This window comes from Mytilus trossulus, chromosome 14 (genome assembly GCF_036588685.1).
Source record: "Mytilus trossulus isolate FHL-02 chromosome 14, PNRI_Mtr1.1.1.hap1, whole genome shotgun sequence".
In the NCBI taxonomy this organism is placed as follows: domain Eukaryota; kingdom Metazoa; phylum Mollusca; class Bivalvia; order Mytilida; family Mytilidae; genus Mytilus; species Mytilus trossulus.
In genome coordinates, this window is record NC_086386.1 from 59299773 (window position 1) to 59324295 (window position 24523).

Below are 24523 nucleotides of genomic sequence, written 5' to 3' on the forward strand. Positions count from 1 at the left end.
AAAGAATGTAGCATATATTAGTGCAAATATGTGTATATACTAACTAAGAGGTAGTAATATCATATATCAGTTGAGAGCAAATTATTGACTAATATACAAAATGTGACGGAAGGCAAGTGATTAAGTTCCGTGTTGAAATTGAAGTTTTTTATTCCATTCTTTTTCCATTGATTTCTTAAGGTTTTTTTCATATTTTGGTTCCGAAATTTTTATCACTGATTAGTTGTATGAAATACTATATGCTAAAAATATTATGGAATAATTTGTATTGCTACTATGAAGAAGAAACTAAAGTTTGTGTCTGAATTCGCAATTAAAAATACCTCAATTTTTAACAGTCTTAACTTCGCAAATTTTATAGAGGATAAGAAAATGAAATACTAAATAGAATATTTCGATTTATGAAAATAGCTTCAGGAAAAACTAATTCAGTTAAATGTAAGTGAACATACACAATGTTTCATTTTGAAAAAGGGGGGTTGAAACTCTCCAATATACTACTATTCATTAAAACGACTTTTTAAAAAAATGTGACCGTACGAAATTCTGACGACAGGGCAAAAACTTAAGAAGACATATTTGGCTTTAAGTTAAAATCATTTTTAGCCGTGTGTTATTTGGGGAGATTAAACTCGCGATCTAGACGACTTTTTACACTTCTGTCACCGCACTATTATTGTCGTACTTTTATTGTTGAAAAATATCCGATTTTTTTGCGTCAGGTATGAAAGACTGCAGTTTTTAAAATAGAAAATTACCTACGGTGTATTTTTTGGGCATTTGTTTATTATCATTTATGAACCTAGCGTCCTGCAGAACGATTCAACTGTTATATTTTAATCCTGGTACCTTTGATAATCAAGTATATTCCTTAAGCCCCTGTCCCACTAGACCACGATCGCACTACGCTCTCCGCGATCTAAACTAAATTCAGATCGTGGTGAGGTCGCGGTATGAGCGGCATGAACATGTACATTTTCGTTCCCTTCACGATGCTACTACGTCCTCATTACGCTTCTACAACGATCCCGCTACGATTATACAACGTTCTCACCACGCTTGTTCTGCGATCTCTTTACGCTTATCAAGATCTTTCTACGCTCATCACATTCTCACTACGACCATATCACGAGTTATCCGATTGCAACACGATCTAACCACACTTTTACTGCGATTAAAGTACGTACGTTCTTACCACAACTATACTACGTTCATACCGCGATCTTACTACATTATCAGTAATAATGTCAACATTGTGTTCCATATCAATACAATTCCATTCCTTCTATTTCTGATTAATACATAGATTTCTCGGAATTAATACAGTCATGCCACCAAAATCTTCTAAAACACGTGGGCTTGATGTTAGGGGTTGCTGTAGTGACAGAGGGAGCTCTGATAGTAACGAATCCTGATCAAGCAGAGATTTCGGACCGACCATTCCAACCTAAATTACAACCTTTTTGCTGGTCCATAAAGCTCAAATGACGATATTTTAGTGAACGATAGCAGAGATGACACAGATGTGTCAATAGATATATTAAGATGCGGTGTGATTGCCAATGAGACAACTCTCCATCCAAGTAACAATTTGTAAAAGTAAACCATTATAGGTCAAGGTATGGCCTTCAACAAGGGGCATTGACTCACACAGAACAACAAGCTATAAAGGGCCCCAAAAATGACTAGTGTAAAACCATTCAAACGGGAAAGCCATCGGTCTAATCTATATAAACGAGAAGCATTGTTGAGCCGTACGAGAAAATGAACAAGAACTACATACAGACAAACAAAACCTGGAGATATCTACTATATTTAAAGTGAAAATGACAATGAGAATAATGGTCGTAGTATGAACGTAGTCAGGTCGTAGGAAGAGCGTGATGAGGACGTCAAGAACGTGCTAGAATCGTACTATGGTCTTGAACAGCGTGGTGTAAACGTGTTATAGTCGTAGTGGAAGCGTAGTTGGGTCGCGGTGAGAACGTGATGGTCGTAGTGAGGTCGTAATAACGTCGCTGTGAGATCGTAGTGCAGTCTCTTCGAAAAGAATCACGCTTTCGTTAAGCTCTCGCTACGATGGTAGAGCGACCTTTGCGATCTTACTACGACCTTAGTGCGCTCTCACTACGATCATCAAAATTTGCATTTTTTTCCCAGATCGTAGTGCGATCGTGGCCAAGTGGGACTGCAGTATTAAGAGTCTTTACAATTGTTAAAGAGATACGAACGATACCAAAGAGAAATGATAAGTAGACAACAGACTGACATAGCAAAACACTAAATATCGATTAAGCGAACCCAAAAAACAACTGGCTGTGATCGAATATGATTCTGAAGGGTTAGCATATCTTGCTAGTCATTGTTCAAACGTCGTGAAGCTTTTGTAAGTTGAATATGGAAAAACGTATTATTCGGTAGATCATATTTTAGGATCACATAAAAAGGAGTTATGGTTACGACAGTTGGAACATACACGTCATAAGATTTCATGATCAAATGTAAAAAAAATTAAAAAAAATTGAAGTATTAAACTTTTGGATTTAATCTTTTCTAGTTTGTTACATTTATCATAGACATCATAACATATTCATTATATAAAAGAAGATATATACAAGAGGGAATTAATGTTATGATAATGATTGAGCAACTGGTTCAGTCTATACAAGCTATGTTTTCGTTTTGCATTGACAATGTTTAAGTAAAATGTTAACAACTGTATTCCAAATAATATGATATAGTGAAAATTACATGTAACTTATAAATGCAAACACAAGAAAATATATATTTACAATGATAATTACTAGATCTAAAGTATATTTAAGCATGTAAAGTATGTAGGCAATACTTTATCATTTAATCAAGTGCCTTAAGACAAGTAAATATCGTTTATTAGTCATAAGAAATGCATATATTTACATATATTTTTGGAAGAGACACTACGCTTGCTCGGTGAATTCATTTAACAAATGGGATTTAAGGTTGCTAGCATAGTTGTTGATGTGACAATTACATATAGTATGTTTCTTTGTCCTATAATTGAAAGGCTTAAATATTCCCCCAGTCCTATATAACCTGGCTAATCTACCTATAAATATAAACAGACTTCGGCATTTCGGTATACTAAGAGGACAAATATTTCAAATAATTATTGTGGAGGGAATGAATCTGTTAAAGTGAGGGCTAATTCTAGCAAGAGAAGAATGAAAAGTATCATTTACATTCCTCAAAGTATAAGGTGTTCGTCTTGGAAAATATGGTTAACTTATAAGACCGCAATATTGGCTCTTCCATTGCAATGTTTTAAAAGTCATGATTTATTGACACTGATATGCTTTTTTTTCTTTTTTGACTCTTAGGTCAGAGATATAAAAAAAAAAAGCTACTGTACATGATATGACAACATATTTTCATGTTTCTATTGGTAGAGTGACATTTTGGATGTTTTGTTTTCTGTTATCTCTCCGTTGTCTTTTTGTATCAGCATGTCTTCTATGGTACACCATTATACCATTCCGAGGGCCAGCATAACAGTCAAAGCAGCAGCACAAATGGAAAAAATAGAGATTGGTTGTATAGTTGAATTTATATAATTAATAATTCAAATATAATTGTAAACTTTATCATTTGCAATCTGTATTCTTCATAGCTATCATTTGAGTCCTTAATATCTTCACAAAAGTAAAATTAAATAAAAAAAAAAAAGTTCGGATGAATAAGTATTAAAACCAGAAAGTCCTTAATCTAAAAGATAACAACTGTCATTTTCCTGATTTGTTACCTGTACTTTTTTATATATAAAATGGTGGATTAAAATACCGGTATTATCATGCTATATTTCTCTAAGATACCCGTTTCATCTTCAAAAGACTCATCAAAGAAGTTTAAAAGAGCATTAAAGACAGCAAATCCACATGGTTTTTTTTTTCAAATAAAACTAAGATAATCTACACGAATAACGAACACATTACTGTAACCATGTAACGAAAACTGTAAAACCGGGATGTGATGATTCATAGTATTGAACATTTTATAATTTTTAGTTCTATGGTCTCTGTAGATTACTTAAGTGATCGCATGTTGTGATGTCTTTTCTGTTCAAATATCTGTTGAATGCACAGTGCAAAATTTGCATAATGACATATGGCTTTTGATAAGCATTAATTTAAAAATCAACTGATGACATTTTATCCGGTTTGGTAGAAAATTCACATAGATTTACTGGAAAGATATATGTTTACACCAAACGGTTGTGTAACAATACATGACTTAACTCCGTGGATAGAAGGGACCGTATGCAATTACACGTATGCATGCACATTTATTAGACTTTGAATGTCTTTAACATTCGTATTCCCCAAACAACTGATGTGTTTGTTATTTTGAAGGGTTCTTATATAAACCCAATTTGCAAACATTTATATTCTTTGAATAAGGTCGATTGCTTTCCGACGCAGCTCATTCATGTTATGAAAAACATGCGGACCTACCGTTGTGGTCACTATTTTCCCTGGTCTTTGGTGACGTTACCATGAATGTACCTTTATAAAGAAAATACATTATACTGTCAATATGATGATGTGTGCTTTACTTATCTAATTTTATTATTTAATAATTGTTAGGAAGGCTATTGCATATTTTTCCACAATTATGTATCAAACTGAGTTGTATAGTGTTGTCTAATGTTAGCCTGTCACAACATGTACTACAAAGTTCCAAGTTAAGAGGACGTTTGCGCTTCCTTACTTGAAACAAAATATTCTGAAAAGAAATTTACTAGTTAATCTTCTTTACATACATAGTCTGCAAAAGGAAATATGTTGGAAGACTGATATAACTAATTGTCATTAAAGGTAAGCATAGATAAAAAAAAAGCTATAGCTGATGATTATGTTTCTTTTTGATGGGTCTGCAGTAAAAAGGGACTACATACACTACTGGACGAAAAAACAACTGTCCATACCAGTAACAGTTGTTGTACGCCTGTCTGTGTCTGTATTAGACCATAAATGACTGTCAAATCAACTGATAATAACTGTCAGGGTTGTGACAGTTGCCGTTTTTCGTTTTAACAGTTAATTTATGTCTGTCCCAACACTTTTACGGGTTGTGAAAAACAAAAATTGTGACCCACAGTCATTTTAAAACTGTTGCAGTGGTTTACGGGGTTGTCACAGACAAAAACTATTTGTTACAGTCTTTTCAAAAGTTGTGGCAGTTGTATAATGTTAGTCCCAACCTTTTGAACGTTGGGACAGTTGAAATTTGTTTGTCTCAACTTTTCAGAAGTTGATTCAGTCAATATATGTTTGTTACAACGTTTTAAGAGTTTTGGCAGTTGTAAAGTGTTTGTTACAACGTTTTTAGAGTTTGCACAGTTCTAAAATGCTTGTAACAACTTTTTAGAGGTTGTAACAGTCATAAAATGTTTATTACAGCGTGTTAAAGGTTGTCACAGTCGTTAAATGTTTCAAACAAACATTTTAAAGGTTGTCACAGTCGGGAAATGTTTAAAACAAACCTTTTAACGGTTGCCACAGTCCGTACTTGTTAAAACAAATATTTTAGCGTTTTAAACGTTTGAAGTTATTTAGTCTCATTATATACACTATTTGGTTCAGCTATGAAATGGTCCATCATTAATGTTATTATGAATCATTGTATTATAATTTTATTTTCCGTTTTTTGCCATGGAATATCCAACTTAAAATATATTCCGTCTTTGTTTTATTCGAATTCTGTGCTGTAGACTATGTCAAAGTTCTTGTTTCATCATATCAGAAGCTTCCGATAAAATATTAGGAATAGAATTTTACAACAATGCAGGAGAGATTAAGAACTTATTATATTTGAAAAAAACGATGACATCTAAAACGGAAATAATTCTTCACCGTAAACGATTTATTTGACTTTAATTACAGTAACTTAACTATTGTCGGTCGGTCGGCTTGCCACTGCCGCATGTGCATCTACACATAATTATGATCAATTATGGCATTGTTCGCGGGCAGATACATATCATAGAACCAAAATTTAAGCTGAGCCGGGAATTGTATTTGGTAAGTATAATTAAACGATATTTATACCCAACAGGCTATAATTTTACATTTACGAGTTTATTCGGAACCAGGATTTGAACTGTTTTTGTGCACATATATTTCTTAATACAGTATTTATCAATCACAGTTCTAAAAGGCGCACTCCTGCATTAAAGCATGTAACTAGGCAGCCCATGGAGGGGACTTCTTTGAGGAAAATGCATTATTTATCCCCCCTCCCCCATTTACCCCCCTTCATGTCAGCGCATAGTCCAAATAATTATGACGTCTGGCAAGGCAATTTTATTTTTTTTCTAGCGTCCCAGAAAAAAATTAAAATAGCCTTGCCTAACGTCATAATTATTTGGACTAGTCAGCACACAGCACAATATTTTTATGTTCTGTTTTTCAAGAAATACTATCCATATATCTCATTGGTTTTTTATCTATAAAGTTTTCATTATGACCTCACAATTTCCATTGAAAATACATGCATAGTACTACATTATGTACTAATGTACTAATTCATATAAAGTACGAAAACATATGATTTGACCATATATATACATGTACATTACAATTGAAAATAGGAAAATCACCTATGTATCCCCCATGTGCTGATATGGCGATAAATAATATGAAATGACTGTTAGTCACTTCATCATGTTTAAGTGCATTCCTGACTTTCATGTGCAGTCAAATTAATTATTGACCCCATATTTTAACTAAAGGAAGTCTTGCACACTCAACATGTTCAAAAGTAATGTTCACAATCATATGAGGGTCTGGGCTGGGTTAACTGGATAGAGAATAATATGACAAAATTAAAAATGCAGAATAAATGACAAAGAGGAACATTTGCTAAAAACTGAAGAAAAGACAATAACTGTGTGATAAAGCATAGGTCAATCCTGGGGGCCCTGACCCCCTCTTTCGTTGGAAAATTTGGTTGATTACATAGGGAATCATTGAAGCATAACCGGAGTGCCCCCTAAGGCAAAGTTCTAGATCCGCCACTATAAACTTAAGTATAGAAACTAATGGACAAAATTAATGAAAAAAAGGAAGACGCTGAAAATGTAAAAATCTGAACAATAAATGTTTGTCCTCAAAACGTTTGTAGTTATGCCAGTAAACAATCCTGTGTGACATACATAACGAAAGAAAGATGCTTGTGTACTTGCACGTGCAACATATTTTATATACATGTGTATAGATTGTTCCCTCTAAGTAAAATTTCAAAGGACTTTTTGTTAGTTTTGTTTTTGGACTGTAGTCTTTTGCATTTATACCTAACATCTCCTTTTATTCATATTTCAATATTGATATGTATATAAATGTACAAAATGTAACTATAAGATGTAAGTGGTGGTCATTTTATTATAGTTATATATACTTTTACATGTATTATTGGTTACTTTTTTTGTTTGGTTGATGTACAATGATGTACAAGTATCATTGACATGATTGATATACTGTATTTTTCATTTAACATGTTCATTCACTTCTGTCAGGTCAGCATTTTTCCTTTTTTACATGTCAGGTCAATGTTTTATTTTAACTCTGCATATTTGAGTAAAAACAAACCCAAATAAGTATCTCAATAAGCATCACTCTTTATGAATGATAGTAAAGTATTTTGAGAAGTTTAGAATAAATAAATTTGTAGTAAAAGTTAAGTAAATTGTAACATAATATAGAAAATAATCAATATAATACTGAGCAAGAAATCATCACATACAGACAAAAAAGCCAGTCAAGATTGTTAATCACTTCCATCATCACCATACAGACACGACATTTGAATAGGTAATAAACAGAATTTTAACATTTTAAAGGTAATAATCTGGAATTCTTGTATGCACCCTTAGGTATTAAAGGATTATAACACTACAGTTGATTGCCTTGAGGGTTGAAAATGAAACTATCAGGGGTATTGAGATACAAGATGATTGTATAATGCTGTAAAGGCACACAAAACTCCTGAACCACACTATAATTATACAATAAAATCATAAAGTCATCATTGATCATAGTTTAATTTGACATCACATGCTTAATGTACATGACATGAAATATATAATATATATACTTTCTTCAAATTAAAAAGAAAAACAAATTTGATGAATTTCACCATAAGATACATGAATATTTTTTTCTATCATAAATAAAAACACACAATAAATAAAACTTATTTTAAACAATGTTTATACTGTTGCCTTGTCTTGCTGGTTCTTTTGGAGGCAGATCAGAAGGATGTCATCATCTGAATCTAAGTCACTGAAAGTAAATTGAAAATAATTAGTTACAATTTACAATTAATAAAATTACAGAATTACAAAGTTTAATCACCCTTATATCATGTGTCTATATTTGACTACATACATGTAATTGCAAATATTTTCTTTATACAGTGTATTTGGATTAAAAAACTTGATGCTTCTCATCAGAACCTTTTTTGTTGTTACATTATCATATTTGGTATGCATTGTTTACTATATTCATGCTATTTTTCATTTCACTTTAGGTCATTGGAAATTAAAAAAAATCTTTAAATTGTCTATTTGTAAATTACCATGAATATTAAAAAATACTATTCCCATTCATCTCTTTATTGAGTTCTGTCGTTCTCATTTAATATGATGTTGTTGTATTAATATTTGTGGATTTTTTGGCTAAACATTTGAATAAAAACAATTAATGATTTTAGTTAAATTTGTATTAGAATTTAAGTGATCATAAGTGTGATGCAGTCTTAAATATACCTTTGGCTTGGTTGGACAGTTGGAGGTGTAAGTGGCACAGAAGGGCCTGCCACTGGACTTGCTGGTTGTGGACTGTCAGCTCTGGGTTCTGGTACAATGTCTGCTATTACTGGCACATCAGGTCTTACTTCATTGTGTACTTCCTGCTTTTTGAGTTTTCTGAAACACAAGGACATGAAGGATAGAAATATATATGCTTACTGCTTTTTTTATGACATTGTTTAATAAAAAATGTTTTTAAACTCACCATCAGTACTATTTTTAATTATTAAAACAATTCACTGTAAACATGGTAAATAGACAAAATATTGAGTGGACAGCCGTGCAAGAGGCAATAATATACATGATATATACAGCACTTCTCAAACAAATGACAGATGATATTAATCTTAGTTGATTATTTATGTATATGATATAAACACATGTTTGTTATAATTAAAACTATTTAAGTAAGATGTTCTTATGTAAAACATGTGTTGTTGGCTTGCTGTCTCTGACATTGATGTTTAATCCACAGCTTTTGAACTTAAATAAAATTTGAAATTTGCAATCCCTTTCATCAGAAGTAAAATTTGCATTACTATGGCATTAAAAGTAAACTTACCTTTTGACTGAGAACTTTTTCCATCTAATGGCCTTTGCAACACGTTGACACACTTTATCTCTGTTTTCTGTGGAGAACTCCAGACCAGGAAAAGAAGTCAGGACCTCAATAACTGCTTTGCCAAAAAACAGATTCTTTTTGCTTGTTAACTCATACTTGCTAATAACATCACTGATTTTTCTCTACAAAAGAAAAAAAATGATGAAATGTTGAATTTCAAACAAAAATAAATTAGAAAACATCACAAGATTATACAGTGTTTATTGTGATTATCAAATTGTAACTTGCATTTAGAATGTTCAGGGATAGCATTTTAAAAAATATTTGAGTTTTAAACAATATCATGAATAATGTTATTTGTTCTTTTAAAAACTTTTAATGCATGGAAATTTTTATAATATACAAACTAATTATATATGAGGATGGTGAATTATACTAAATGTAAGCTGGTTGTCAATTAAAAATTTAACATGATTTAATGGGTAGGTTGTAAGGTAACAGCAGTCAATAATGCATGTAAATTGAAATATTAGATAAAATAGAATAAATAAAAATAAAATAAATAATTAATTTATTATAGTGTAACATATTTGATCAGACAATATATATATATACAACAACTTATAATACAAACAGAGATCAAATATCAAGCCTTAGAATAGACTTTTTAAACATGCTAAAAGTAAAGATCTATACATGGGACCAATATATTTAATGACACTTAAACAAATTATAGATGGTTTATTTAGATAGGAAAAATAAATTCAATTTAACTTTTTTTTTACATTCTGAAGGGATACTGTTGATAAAGTAAAACCTGTCTTACTTGTACAAGGGTATGATGAAATGATCCTCTTTTGAAGTAAACCTTGTTGTCTGATGGCTTTTGTGTAAGAAAGTCCACACCTTCTGTCTGGGATGATGCATCTGACTTTGAGGTATTTGCTTGACGGACACAAGGTGTACCTCTCTGTGAGTTCTTGCAGCACTCACAGGAACAGTCTTTAACTGGGCACTCCATGGAGGTATTTGGTCTGGTGTAAGCTGGTTGATAACTATTTGGCATCCCATACTGGTTAGGGGTCCACATACCCTGCTGATTGCTCATGTTGGTGGTGAAAGTGGTGTTCATAGTAAAATTTGGTAGTTGAATATGTATTTTTCTAAAGTATTTTATTTTTATTTCAATTTGTTTTTGAAACCATTTTGAGTAAATTAATTAAAATTTAATCAGGAAGCCTCATTCAAGTTAATGATCAGTTACAAATTATATGATTGGTGGTCCAATCAAATTAGATTAACATTAACCAATCAGAATTATGCATATATTTCAAATGTATTGTTTTAAATTTTGAAGTGTTAGTATGTGATTAGTGTGATTGAAACCATAAAGTGTAATTTGAGTTGATTTTGTTTAATTAAGAATTTGAAAAGAAATAATAAATGATGTAGACAATATGTGATGATAAAAGTGTGATGTTTAGACAGTACTTTATAATTTGTGTTGTTGTATCAACTTTGTCTTTGATGATGGACTTTGAAAAAGAAAACAGTGGTGAGTAAATTCCTTTGATATTTTATTTGCTAATTAGATCATCTACATGGATGCCTGTCATTGGTAATAATAAGCATCCTTATTATATCTTGTATTGTGTTGATTTCTTTTATAATCCCTTAATACTTTTAATGAAAGAAATAAGGTATTAAATGAGGTTGTATGATCACTAGATGATGCCTCATTTTCATAATTTGTGTATGTTGTGATGGGGATGTCCAAGATGGCTGACTGACAAGTCAATATTATTTATAAAAGTTTTGTCTTATTTTTATGTCTAATTAATTAGAACTCTTGAGTCAGTCAACCCCAGTTTAATGTCAGTGATGTAGCTGTTATAAACAAATGTGTTCTTAATAAAAAGAAAAAATATATAAACTGAATCAGTAATATGTTCATGCAAAGATTTATTTATATAAAGTCTATACAGTGATACATGTACATGCATAATTTATAAAGACAGATTAATTAAACAGGAAATAAATTACAACCAAAAGAGAAACTCGGCTCATGTAACTTCACATTATTCATGTTATTGCAGCATGTACATGTACTTTATGTTTTTTTTTTAATTTTTGCATGTCCTGATGGGAAAGAAAAGCAGATTTAATTTAGGGTTAAAAAAATTGTTAAATTTCCCATTAGTTCACAACAATGAGACATACACAAATTGTCATAGATACAAATGCTGACATATTTTTGTCTGTCCCTTAGTGGACTTCAAACTCACACCTTTGATACACTACAACACCAATTGCTTAGCTTCATATCAAGGGCTTTAGACCAGTTGACCACATCTTCTGTATTGAGATATTACTTCAATAGTGGTACTGTTACATGTACGTTGTCATCAAAGGCGACTCTCAAGACATGTGCTTTTAACTTGTGTAGATGTTTAATATTATTATTTATACTGAAATTTTTCATGTTTTTTTTATAGCAAGAAATCAGTTCATGTAGAGTGTTCTTGTGAAAATTCCTTTTATTTTCAAAAGTCATTAACTTAGAGGTGCAGTGAATCTTTTAATATTCATCCCAAAAATTAAATGTAGTATGTCTATCAAAGATTTGTATTTACTATACAAATCTTTGAATGTAGGGTGAATAAACTTGTAAGCATTTGGTTTATACCTTTTGTATATACATGTACTCTGTTAAAAATGTAAAACAATACATGTCTTAGTTTAGAAAAGAAAACAACTTTGAAACAAAAAATTGCAAAGTCCCATTTATCATGTTTCTAAGTTAAATTTATAATTATGATAAAATGAAGATGCAGCATAATTGTCAATAAGACAACTATTCACCAAAGTTTGAATGATAAGGATGAAGGCAATTACATGAATCTAGTCTGAACGGTTATAACCACTAGTCCGATGCCCCAGATTAGTAAATTTCATTTGGCCTACACAGCTACTTTTGCATAGGTACTATTTCTGTACTAAAAAAATGCAGTACTAGAAATTTACTTTTTATATTAAGTACTATTTCTTTACTTTAAAACTATTGTAATATGTAGGAACTTGTATTTTACAGTACTTGATTTGATCACAGTGGTTTTCTGTTATAACTGTTATCAAAACATGGGTGTACAGTATACTACATGTATACATTGTATAAATATATACAAAGCACATGATTGTCAAACTACTGATGAACTGTTTTATATCTATAGTTTAGTGTACTTAAAGACAATAATATTAATGTCACAAGAACTTGTATACACTAAATTAAAATATAATATATTGCCCCTTGTTTCATGTATCACAGTTTTTAGATTGATAAGTATCCATGCAAAGACACAAATAAAAATACATGTTTCTTTTTCTCTATATAACACTTCAGCTGTTATAGACCCTCTTTTAGGTTTCTGTACGTTAAGATCTCTAATGAAATTTTACAAGAATGTTCAAAACCAAAAACAAGCACAAGCATTATGGCTCTCACTGAAATTGTACCATAAGCATGATAATGACAATATCACAAAGGGAAGACTGGGATTGATTTTAGGGTAATTGTCCCTAACATGCAGGAATACTGGGGGCAAAAAAGGGACCAAAACAAAATTTTTGTAGTTTCCAGACAATCTATCACTTGTGACCTAATAAGGTGTATGGATCTCTATAAAATTGTAAGTCCATTTGTACAAGATTCCATGCTACAAATGGGAAATCGAGGCTTGGATTTAGGTTGGTGGTAATTACAGTGAAAAGGGGGGGGGGGGCACAATTTATTGGTTGGTTTATGTTTTTTTTATGTATATATAATATTTTGAATTGCACAATTGGATTTTTTAGATCTTTGACCTATTTATTTTGTGTCACAAACATAAATAATTTAATTTCAATCCAAATCCATACAGTACAGGTATTTGAATCTTGAATAATTATGATATTGTGTCAGCTATGCAATTAATTGTTATATGATAACATGGTAAGGAACATTGGCGGCTCCAGAACTCTTCATAAGAAGAGGCACGCTGACTGACCCAAGGGTCATGTTTCAGTGATTCCTTATAATTATATAAGAAAACAATTCCCCCCTGCATGAGCCTGACCATCTGACTGTAGAAATTAATAATTTGGCCTGTTTGTAAATATTTATATATTAGATCGTTGGTTTTATTCCTGTTTGAATTGAGTACATTTATAATATTGGGGTTCCTTAAGGAGCTACCATTTGATTTTTATGGAAAGGGGGGGGGGGGGGGGGCTAGGATGAAAAATTTTGTCCTACATTTTTTTTAGCTGGATTTTTATTTTTATACAAATCATTTGAAAAAAATTCATTTATTAATTAAAAAGAGGAGAAATACATCGTATTTGAAACAATTAGAGGGGTCCACTTGTTTTAAATAATATTAAATAAATGGTGTTAACATGGCTAAGGTCCAGGAGTATCACAAAATTCTTGGACATGTTTTTACCATTTAATACCAGATAGATATATAGTTCTTTAGGAAAATATGAGCTCTATTGTACTTCACATGCATGTACTTATAAGTGTTATTTACAAAAAAATACATTATAGCTTATATTGACCCCTCATAAACATTTGTGATAAAAGGAATACTTATAAAATTGTTCTTAACCTGATTATGACTTGGATGAAGAATTGTCTCATTAATTGGCACACATACATATAGCAATTCTAATTATTCAATTATTTCTTGGTAAGCAGGGGGAAATAAATGTACATTTACTTCATTTTTTAAAGAAATGTCAAAGTGCAAGTGATAAATCAAGTTTTAATATTGTCAAAACCTACTATTTTATGTTTACAAAAAAATTATAATCGCTCGCCTTTACTTTCAAGCTTCGCCTCAAAAATTTTCAAATTAAATATTTTTTTTATTAAAATTATCAAATTCCTCGCTCGCCCCAATTTTGGGACTCCAAAAATCCATAGAACAAGAAATTAAATTGGTGTGGCCTTATTTGAAAATATATCGCTTTAGAAATAGGTGTTGCTAAACTTTTTTTTATAACTGAATGCATGTATATATCTTTTGAATATTAATTGCTATGAAAGTAACCTGAATATATATTTTTATCAATTTCCCAGAGCTCAATATTATTCTAGAATCAAATTAGTTCATGTACTTCAGGTCTTGTTAAAAAAATCATTTGACAAAGTCAGTGATTCTTCATATGTACAGTCTGTGTACAATGCTTGAATACAATACTGTATAGCTAAGACACTTTGTTATCATTCTGAAAGCATTTTTTAGCTTTGGCCAGTTTAGCCATTTTGTTATATGAATTTTAAGTCTATTGCCATTGCTTTTTAAATTCTAGAAAAGACATCTATGGGAAAGTATTTTTTTCTTTTTTAAACCTGATGCTTTTGATCCACATTTTAAGTTTTTATCTTGTGTAATCAATTGAACATGGACATGATGAATTATCATGTCATGCAGTGAAATTTGAAAAGGAAATACACAGGACTCTGATATATAAACAAGAATAAACAGGATGTTATCTTAACTGTGTATAAGCTTGGGGCTGTAATTTATTAAAATTATAACTAGATGAAAACGGGACTTATTGAACTGAACCTTTATTTATGATTACTGAGATTAAAAACATTCTGTAGAATTTAACTTCATGTGTATATTAAGATAAGGATCTATAAAATAAAATATAATTTTATATAAAATAGTTGTTCTAAAAAGATTTTGAATTATTTTCTTGTGTTTACATTAATTCCATTTTAAGTTTAAGATATTGTTCATACATTTCATAAGCCATTTTAAAGTTATTGTTTATAGTAATATTTTAATACATTAGTTTTAATTGTTTTATAATATGTGTGATATTTTTAAAGTGTCTCATATTAGTCAGTAATTTGGCTGGGTACCAATATTTTAATTGTAATATTTAATAATTTTTAATTGCATATTATGTAATTATATGTATGCATTGTGTTTTATATTAGTATGTGACACTATAATAAACTATTCTGATTCTGATTCTGTTAAATGAGAATTTATTAAATTTAATCATGTAAATGATTTATTTCTAGGCACATGCAATGAAGCCATTTAGCATGTTAAGGGAATATGCCTCTTTGATATTTTGTTTTCATAACAATTTTTTTTTATATTTATTGAAGCTGGCATGGCATATAAATAATTAGAGGTCTAGAAAAAAAAAAAAATATTTTAAAACTTATCATAAAACTGACTTTTGTTCTGTGACTTGTCCATGAGAAGTGAAATACTAGTGTAACTTAAAAATATGAAAAGTAGAAAACTAAATTCAACCAGCAGTGAAGGGTACTTAACATGTACTAGTGATTTAAATGTTGTATTCACTTGGTGAAGTAAATAATAATTTACTTATATACATGTCATGCATGTATATATAGTATTTTTTTTAGGTTAATTTTTTCTTTAAGGTTTGAATAATCTCCCCTTAATTGCTTATAATTTGTAATTTTTTTTACACTCCCTAAATCCAAGGTTTTAGGTCTCATGACATGAATACATAACAAAAATTATATCAATCAATCAAAAATATTAAAATCTTATAAATTCATTCCTTTAAATGAAAAATCAGATTCTTTATCTCAATTCCTCAGCAAATTCTGCCATTTTTATTGCACATGTAAATCTTGACCATAAGGTTCTATGTCATTTCCAATCCAAGATGGTGAAAGAGATCTATATGACCTTAAACAAATAGTCAAGACATCTGCAAAGGGGTATACAAGCATGACTAGTAACTAGGAAAATAATTGACTAAAGGTCCTGTGTACAAACTCTCAGAACTGTCCAGAGCAACTAAAGAATGGAATTTGTTTTATAAAATTGGGTTTTCAATCTATACATACATTTTATACATGTACACATGTCATGCATGTATATGAATAATATTGCATCTACATAATTTCCTATTGTATGTATAAAAATTTTCTTTCATCTAGATCTGTTAATGTACATGTATATCATGTACCTGTAAGATTGATCGTTGACTATTTATTCAGTCATTTTATAAAATGTACATGTATATACACATATAAAAAAGAAGATGTGGTATGATTGCCAATGAGACAACTATCCACAAAAGACCAAAATGACATAGACATTAACAACTATAGGTCACTGTACGTCCTCCAACAATGAGCAAAGCACAGGTTGTTTGTCATAGAATAAATGAAAACATGTCGCAATTGAAATGAATATAGACAGTAACACAACACAACAACATATTAAAAAAAAATGGGTTTGCAAATATGCCAACAGGAAAAAGGACTATAGCAAGTGTAGATAATGTGCTAATAGGACATACATTTATAAATTTTATTTAGTACAAATGAATGAATCAACATGTATTTAAAGTATGAAACATGTTCGTCTGTTCTGATAATCAGACCATGAATATTCACATATTTTTTAGGTTGACTATTCCTGATAAATATTGTTTTTCTTTCAGGTTCATGTTACAAGCAGTGCTTTTGTATGTTATGCAGAGGATCAAATGTCAATATAAAGACTTACCACGCACACAAGCAGAAGGTTCTTAAGTTTGATGAAAGCCAGATCATACCAGACATATTATTTGATGAAAATCTCCATCTCAAGGAAAACTTTAGCCAGAAATTATATGCAAGTTCCAGTGTTACATTACTAGAGGCAGTATTTCAGCATTTTTATGTATTTTCAACAAACAATGGAATGTCGAAGTCAGCTATGTCAAATGCTCTCCAGACAGAGAAGTCTCATTTGCCACAACCCAATTCTTTGCCTCCAACATTTAAAGAAGCTAAAAGCTTGATAAAGCCATTATTAATGCCGCTACAAAAGTATGATGCCTGCATTAATGACTGCATTTTGTTCAGGTCGTGTGACAATGGAAATTATAGTGACTTAGCTTCTTGTCCTATCTGTCAAGAACCACGCAAAGTAAAAAATTCCAGTCAGAAAGTTTTTCATTATATGCTAATTGCACCGAGACTAAACAGATGGTTTGGTACGTCAAATCTGTGTAAACTTCTTTACGCGAATAAAGTGTATTCAAATGGAAAGTTATGTGACTTTACAGATAGCAATGTCTACAAAAACTGGTATACAGACCAAGGTGTATTTGGTGATCATGAGGAACAACAAACTGTACCACTAGCACTCTTTACAGATGGGGTGAACCCAAATAAACATTTATCAACACAAAAGTCTATGTGGCCACTCTTGTTAACATGGATAAACTTGCCTGTTCCAATCCGTCAACTTCTTGGTCCAATGCTTTTAGTAGGGATAATACCAAGTGGTAGAAATGGATCTGAACCAAAGTCACTGGAACCTTACATAGATTTGCTGGTTGATGAAATACTTAAATTATCAGAATTCCCTACATACAACAGCTACCGAAAAGCACCAGTAAAAGTGAAAGTTGCCCTTTTGCAATTTTTATGTGACATTCCTGCGTATTCAAAACTGTTACATATAAGTGGGCATAGTGGTTTGAGATCATGTGGCTATTGCAAGGAAACTGGTATTTATTGCAAACATCTAAGTAAGACTATTCATTTGTCAAATAGACAGTTTCTTCCTGAAAACCATCCTTTGCGTAGTAGTAACCGCTTCTCAAATGGATCAGTGGAACTGAAACAGCAGCCAGTCACATACACCAATGCAGAAGAACGTCATTTGAGAGAAATATTTGACAATAAACCAAACCGAAATCAACAGAATAATTTTCAGAAGGCGACTGGACTGAAAGGAAAGTACAGTATTATGAAGTTACCCTATCATGACAGAAACCAGCAGATGCAACCAGACGGAATGCATACCATAGCAGATTTCATAAGCCATGTAATGGACCTGCTGGTTGGGAAATCTGACACCAAAAAAGTGCGTCTCTGTGAAAAACATCACCAGCGGTTTCCACAGACATGGCCACAAGAGACAGCAGCTGAGCAGCTGCAGGTTGCAATTGAACCACCATCAAAGAAAAGAAAAACTATGAGTAGTGAGACTCTTCCACCAGCACCCTGGACTCTATCAACTGATTCTGTGAAGGAAGCAGACAGACGTGCAACAGCAATCAAATATCCAGCTGGTGTAGAAATCTCTCCAGGGCTCCATTTTACAAAACCATGGACATTACGGACTATGAATTCAAAATTACAGGTATGTACAGATTAAAAATAAATGTTATGTTGAATTTGATCTCATATAACAGTCATGGGTACTGCTTGTACAAGTTATTTTTATTTACTTTGAGAAGTAAAAAAAAAATATACACACATAAGTAAATAAATAATATTTGAATAATCTCCCCTTATTTTTTTCAAAAACTTACAAGTATGAGTAAATTTTTCTTGCAATCCCACAAAATTCTTCAAGTTTTGAGATGTAAAATCATGCCTTTAATGACTTTTCCCAGGTTTGCCCCCTTTTTGTTTTTTATTAAAGTTCAATGTTTCATCTCATTAGTTTAACAAAGAAACAGATTGTCAAAGATCTTAAGTATTTGCCTAAGGACATCAAAAATTGCTCCTTGGGGGGGGGGGGGGGGGGGGCTTGTAAATGAGCAGCGTTCTGACGATAACCGACAAAAGGGATTTTCATTGTCCATGAAATTAACTTAAATGATTAGTAAAGACATCTGTAGAGGGCAGATAATTTAAAATTCTATTTGAGCAAAGAAATCATAAGAATTCAATAAAAGAAGATAAGATTACTTTTTGACTTCCACAAGTAAAAAATCTGAATGTCTAAGGGACATAACTCAGCCAATATTTGTTTTACCTTTACAAGTAAATAAAATTCACTTGTATTTAAGTATCCTACAAATTTACTTATATTTATAAGTAAATTAATATCGCTTCTTCAAGTAATTAAAAATAACTTGAACAAGTAGTACATGTACCCCTGATTGTATAAATATTTATTTAACACATTTTAATAGACCAGTCGTGTCATCATACATTTTACATATTCTGAAACTATGGAAATATGGTCATGATGGTAGCATTGCCAATGAGACAACTACATGTATACACAAATTTTCTAAAGTTTAAATAACATTGATGTCAATAAAATTTAGACAACCAAATGGTCATCAACAATGAGTAAAACAAAATACTGTATACTTATTTGTTAACATAGACATGATGAAATCGAAAAGTATGAAACTATTAATAAAAACAGAAACACAATAGCAAACAAAAGACATTACCTTTGGCTACACACCCAATGAAATTGGCTGTAAATTATAAAAGGTTTTTGATCTTGGGACATGTATCTTAGATTTGCATCTTATTTTGGATTTTTATGTTGCTACTTCTAATATAAATAACTAGTATATATTCAAATACAACCTGACACTATGCAAAAATGCTATGCATTACATGTTAACATGGTAAAGAATTTTTGAAGCAAATTTGTAATCACTTTTATTTTTTAATTGCAGTTTGTTAAAACGGGCGCATTGCAATGGTGCATAAAGGGACTTCTGCCTAAGAGACAGGAAACAACCTTATTTACTGTATTGGAAGTAATTGTCAGAATGACTCAGCAAGAGTTCGAGATATCCGAGATCAAACAACTTCAGGATGATACCCATGCAGCCTTAGCCTTATTAGAAAGAGATTTCCCTCTTAGCCTGCAGGTAAGCATTTTTATTCCCCACCTGCGATAGCAGAGGAACCTAATGTTTTCTGATCTGTGGGTCCCTCCGTCCCTTCAACCCGCTTCAGGTTAAAGTATTTGGTCAAGGTATTTTTTTATTAAGTTAAAGTCCAATCAACTTCAAAATTTAGTACACATGTTCCTTTTAATATGATTTTTCTAATTTTAATGCCAAATTAGACTTTTGACCCCAATTTCATTGACCACTGAACATAGCAAATGATAGTGCAAGCTTCAGGATACATTTTTTGGTCAAAGTAGGTTTTGATGTAGTTGAAGTCTAATCAACTTGAAACTTTCTGCACATGTTCTTACCCCAATTTCACGGTCCACTGAACATTGAAAATGATAGTGCGATCGGCCATCTGTGAACTGAGGACACATTCTTGTTTTGTATACATAATAAACATGATAAAATAAGGTATTATGTGAAATTAATGATACTCGTGATATTAATAAACATACATATTCCATCATTGTTTTTTTTACTGTATTTGCACGTTTTATGTTTAAAGAATATTCATAAATAGAAAAATCCACCACTCAGTTCAACAATATTCCAATATCAAGCCAAAATAAAAGCAATGAAAAGCTGACTTTTCCAAACTTGACACTATCATAATGCAACAGTCGACAGGTACTTAGTTTTGTGATCATTTTTTCAAAATGATTATCTAGACATGCTATATATATATACAAAAAAGAAGGTGTGGTATGATTGCTAATGAGACAATTCTGCACAAGAGACAAAATGACACAGAAATTAAAAACTATAGGCTAGTGCTAGAATGACAAAAGGAATATACTTAACACATTATGACATATTTCATGTATTTACATGATAAAGAAATATATAAATATTTGAATATTTCTTATCATTCAATCTACTACCGTTTACAAAGAAATGTAATACATGATTGACGGATGAATATCTTCATATTATATCTAGTTGTGAATAGTATGTCTGAGCAACATAAATTTCAATTTAACCTTACATAACATTGACTTAACTGCCTAAGTATATTGTAAGGTTTTCAATACAAAAGCACATGATATTTTTTTATTGCAACACCGTTACAAAAGTTATTTTGTAACCTGCTAAGTATTGAAAGTCAGTTTTGGGTAGAGGGAACTATATTGTGGATGTGAATCATTATCATAATTATGGTGTGGGAAAATAATAATCCTGTGATAAACATTTACTCTTTCAGAATCTGGTTACACACCTCTTGCATCATATAGTGGATGGAATAGCAGAAAATGGACCACTTTATGGGAGATGGCTATTTCCATATGAAAGGGCAAATGGTTGGATGTCGAGACAAGGATTAAAGAAAGGAGGTGAAGAGGCTACCATAATGGAAACATATGTGGTAATTGCAATTTTTCTCGTCTGTGTAGTTTTCAAAATTATTTTTCTTATTTGAAAATGTAAAAATAAAAGTTCTTGGTTATTGCTTGTATCTGTAGTTTAAATATAAAGTGATGTGGTATGATTGTTTATGAGACAACTTTACACCTGAGTTCAAAGGATGTAGATGTGGATATAAGCAAAAAATCAATAATATTTTTAATGCAATCATTAAACTTTCTCAATATTTTCAAGTTAGTGTAGGTAAACAAATTGTCTCTTATGTTTAAGGAGTTGTCTTTCTTTGTATAGTTTTTTGAATTTATTAATAATGCATTTAAAAAGTATTTCTTTTAAGGAAGGAATCATTGTATGAATTTCCCTTCCTTAACAGAAAGTGGGTTAAGGTTAAGCATATCTTATTTTGCTCATGGTAGTTCCAAGAAGTAGTTTTTTTCCCAATTAAATATCTTTGTACACGTTTTATCATGTTCATTCATAGAAATTGACAACGCGGACCTCACAGACGACCCCAAACACAACTATTTCAAAAACAAAGTATTTTAGTACCAATCTAATTCACACAGGAGAATATATAACTGCATAGGAACAGTACTCCCCTTCTTAAGGAGGAATATAAAGGAAACTTTCTAAAGTTAAACTGTACAAGTAAAAATAAAGATTTCGAAACTAGCATTCTGAGGATGTCCTATCGATCGTCGATGTCATTTCATATGAACAATTCAGTCTTTTAATTCCCCGTAATATTAATAGCAGTGGTTGACAGCAGTATGCTGACAGTAAACGAGTATTTAAATATAAGTCCATGAATCAGACATCAGAACCAGAAAATTTACTTTGACAGGAAATACTTTAATCATTTTAATAAAAAAAGGCAAACTCCGTTTTAACTCTGTACAACATCTGTGATTTACATCTTCATTTTTTGACAGCATATATTGGTCAAATTGTTTTGAATGAAATGATTGGATTTGACAAATCATGAAATGTAACTCAGCAAATTAAATATTATTGAAGGACTATTTTCGTATTACCGACTCCGGATTGTATAATGTTTAGACAAGTTACCTACTTTAATTGCCTGGTACCCAGTCAAGTAAGAGCAACTATTTTTTTCTCTTTAATTTTATATAATTTTGAACATTGCTGAGCGGGGATAGGACATGTATCGGGACTCCGGGATCGGATGTTTTTAAACTCGGGATTTCGAGATCCGGGGATTTTGTTTTTCTAATTTCGGGACTTCGGTGTTTCGTGTTTTAACCCGGCCCGGGAGTTCGGGATTTCGGGATCAGGACCCCTACTATCCCCCCTCATTGCTGTTTTAAAAATGTTTATTATTTCTTGGCATATGATGCTAACATGAAACTGGTCTACAGTATGATAATTGCATGACTGTCATTTCATGAAAAAAAGCAATCGGGTATAATTTACTAAATACGTACCACAAAACTATCAAAAAGATATGAAATATCTATAACTTATCAGATTCGAAATTTAAACTTGACATTTAAATGACAGCATACATGTAACTTAGCTGTTAAATATGATTCAACGCTCGTACACCTACGATTAATCGGTTCTATTAATTGAAATGTTCTCAAAAGTGGGGAAAATGTTAACAGTAAGTTGGTTATTCGCAGATTTCGGAAAAATGTCAATTATAAGTGGGACTTTTTTTTTCGAATGAATTATTGATTCATTTTAGCACTAACAGGGACTAATTTGAAATATATTTAATTATTGCATCTATCTAATTCTCGCTCAGAAATAGTTCAAAAGAGAGGCTCTAGTTAAATGGGTACTATGAAATTAGTAAATAAATGAAACACACAAATAAATAAATAAATTACTTGATAAAATGCTGAATTGCAAACGTCCAGTGGCAAATGTTTCAATATAGTTAATCTTTACAAGCACTTAACATTAAAATTTGTTGTGATATATTTTGTTTATAAACTCCTTTAAATGTTGTGCCTGTTTTTATGACCATTCCAGTCTTTCAAGGGCTGTCAAAGTCATTTTGTATTTGTCACAATTAATAAGAGATTTAACATTCTTTTTTAATGACTGTATCAACGTTTTTGAAAGTTTTAACAGTTATTTATTGACTGTTACAACGCTTTCATAGTTGTATTAGACGTATTATAACTGTGACAACCTTTTTGGCGTTGAGACAGTTTCTTATTGACTGTAGCAACGATGTCCGCGTTTAGGCAGTTGTTAATTAACTGTTACAACTTTAAAAGGGTTGCAGCAGTCCTATTTTAGCTGTAGCAACCTTTTCGGGGTTTAAACAGTCCTTTTATGACTGACGCAACGTGTAAAGAGTTGGGACAGATAAAAAATAACTGTTACAACCTAAAAATAGTTGTATCAGTTATTTTTCGACTGTGTCAACCTTTTGAAGCGTTGTAACAGTCGATTTATGTTTGAGACAAACACTTTAAGAGTTGGGACAGTTAGAAAATAACTGACACAGTAGAATTTATCGACTGTTACAACTTTAACAGACATAAACAGTCGTAAAACAACTGTTACTGGTATGGACAGTTGTTTTTTCGTCCAGTAGTGATACACAGCCATTATCACACACATACTGGACGGGGTTCGGTCTAATCACAATCATAACTGATATTAGTGACCTCTGACGTTTATGGAAAATTAAAGTTCACAATTTCAAACAAGCTGAGCCGGATAAACAACAATTTGTCTTTTGATGTATTTATCTAATAGTATATAATGTATTCACTAAAAAATCCATATAAAAACCAGAGAAATAAATCAAGTGCAATAGATTTGGTCCTAATGTGTACTTACTATTAACGGCATTATCCGTTGTGTTATAAACTTGACTTGAATCGTAAATACACCCCTTCACATTGTCACATCTGAGAAAGGGATGAAGACGAATATGCATATCTGAATATTTCAACTTTTGTTATATGTTAAGTGTTATATTAATTTAGCGTTTGACTTGTAAATCCCATTATATATAATTGTTCATAGAGCAGTACATACAATGAATAGATGATTCGAAAAATGTCAGAAATAAA

General features: G+C 31.4%; 2 protein-coding genes across 2 annotated transcripts; one reads left to right on the plus strand and one right to left on the minus strand.

Moving 5' to 3' along the window:
* Positions 1-8212: 8212 nt before the first annotated feature.
* On the minus strand, positions 8213-10703 carry LOC134696759 (uncharacterized). Its single transcript, XM_063558694.1, has 4 exons — positions 10234-10703; positions 9408-9589; positions 8804-8962; positions 8213-8318 (listed from the first exon to the last, which is right to left on the minus strand). Exons 1-4 carry the CDS (start codon positions 10537-10539, stop codon positions 8246-8248), a joined length of 720 nt encoding a protein of 239 aa, XP_063414764.1. The 5' UTR covers positions 10540-10703; the 3' UTR covers positions 8213-8245.
* A 171-nt stretch (positions 10704-10874) lies between these two features.
* On the plus strand, positions 10875-21822 carry LOC134697928 (uncharacterized). The gene is made up of 5 exons (XM_063560213.1): positions 10875-10962; positions 16899-18592; positions 19878-20075; positions 21307-21468; positions 21805-21822. Exons 1-5 carry the CDS (start codon positions 10884-10886, stop codon positions 21820-21822), a joined length of 2151 nt encoding a protein of 716 aa, XP_063416283.1. The 5' UTR covers positions 10875-10883.
* The last annotated feature ends 2701 nt before the right edge of the window (positions 21823-24523 follow it).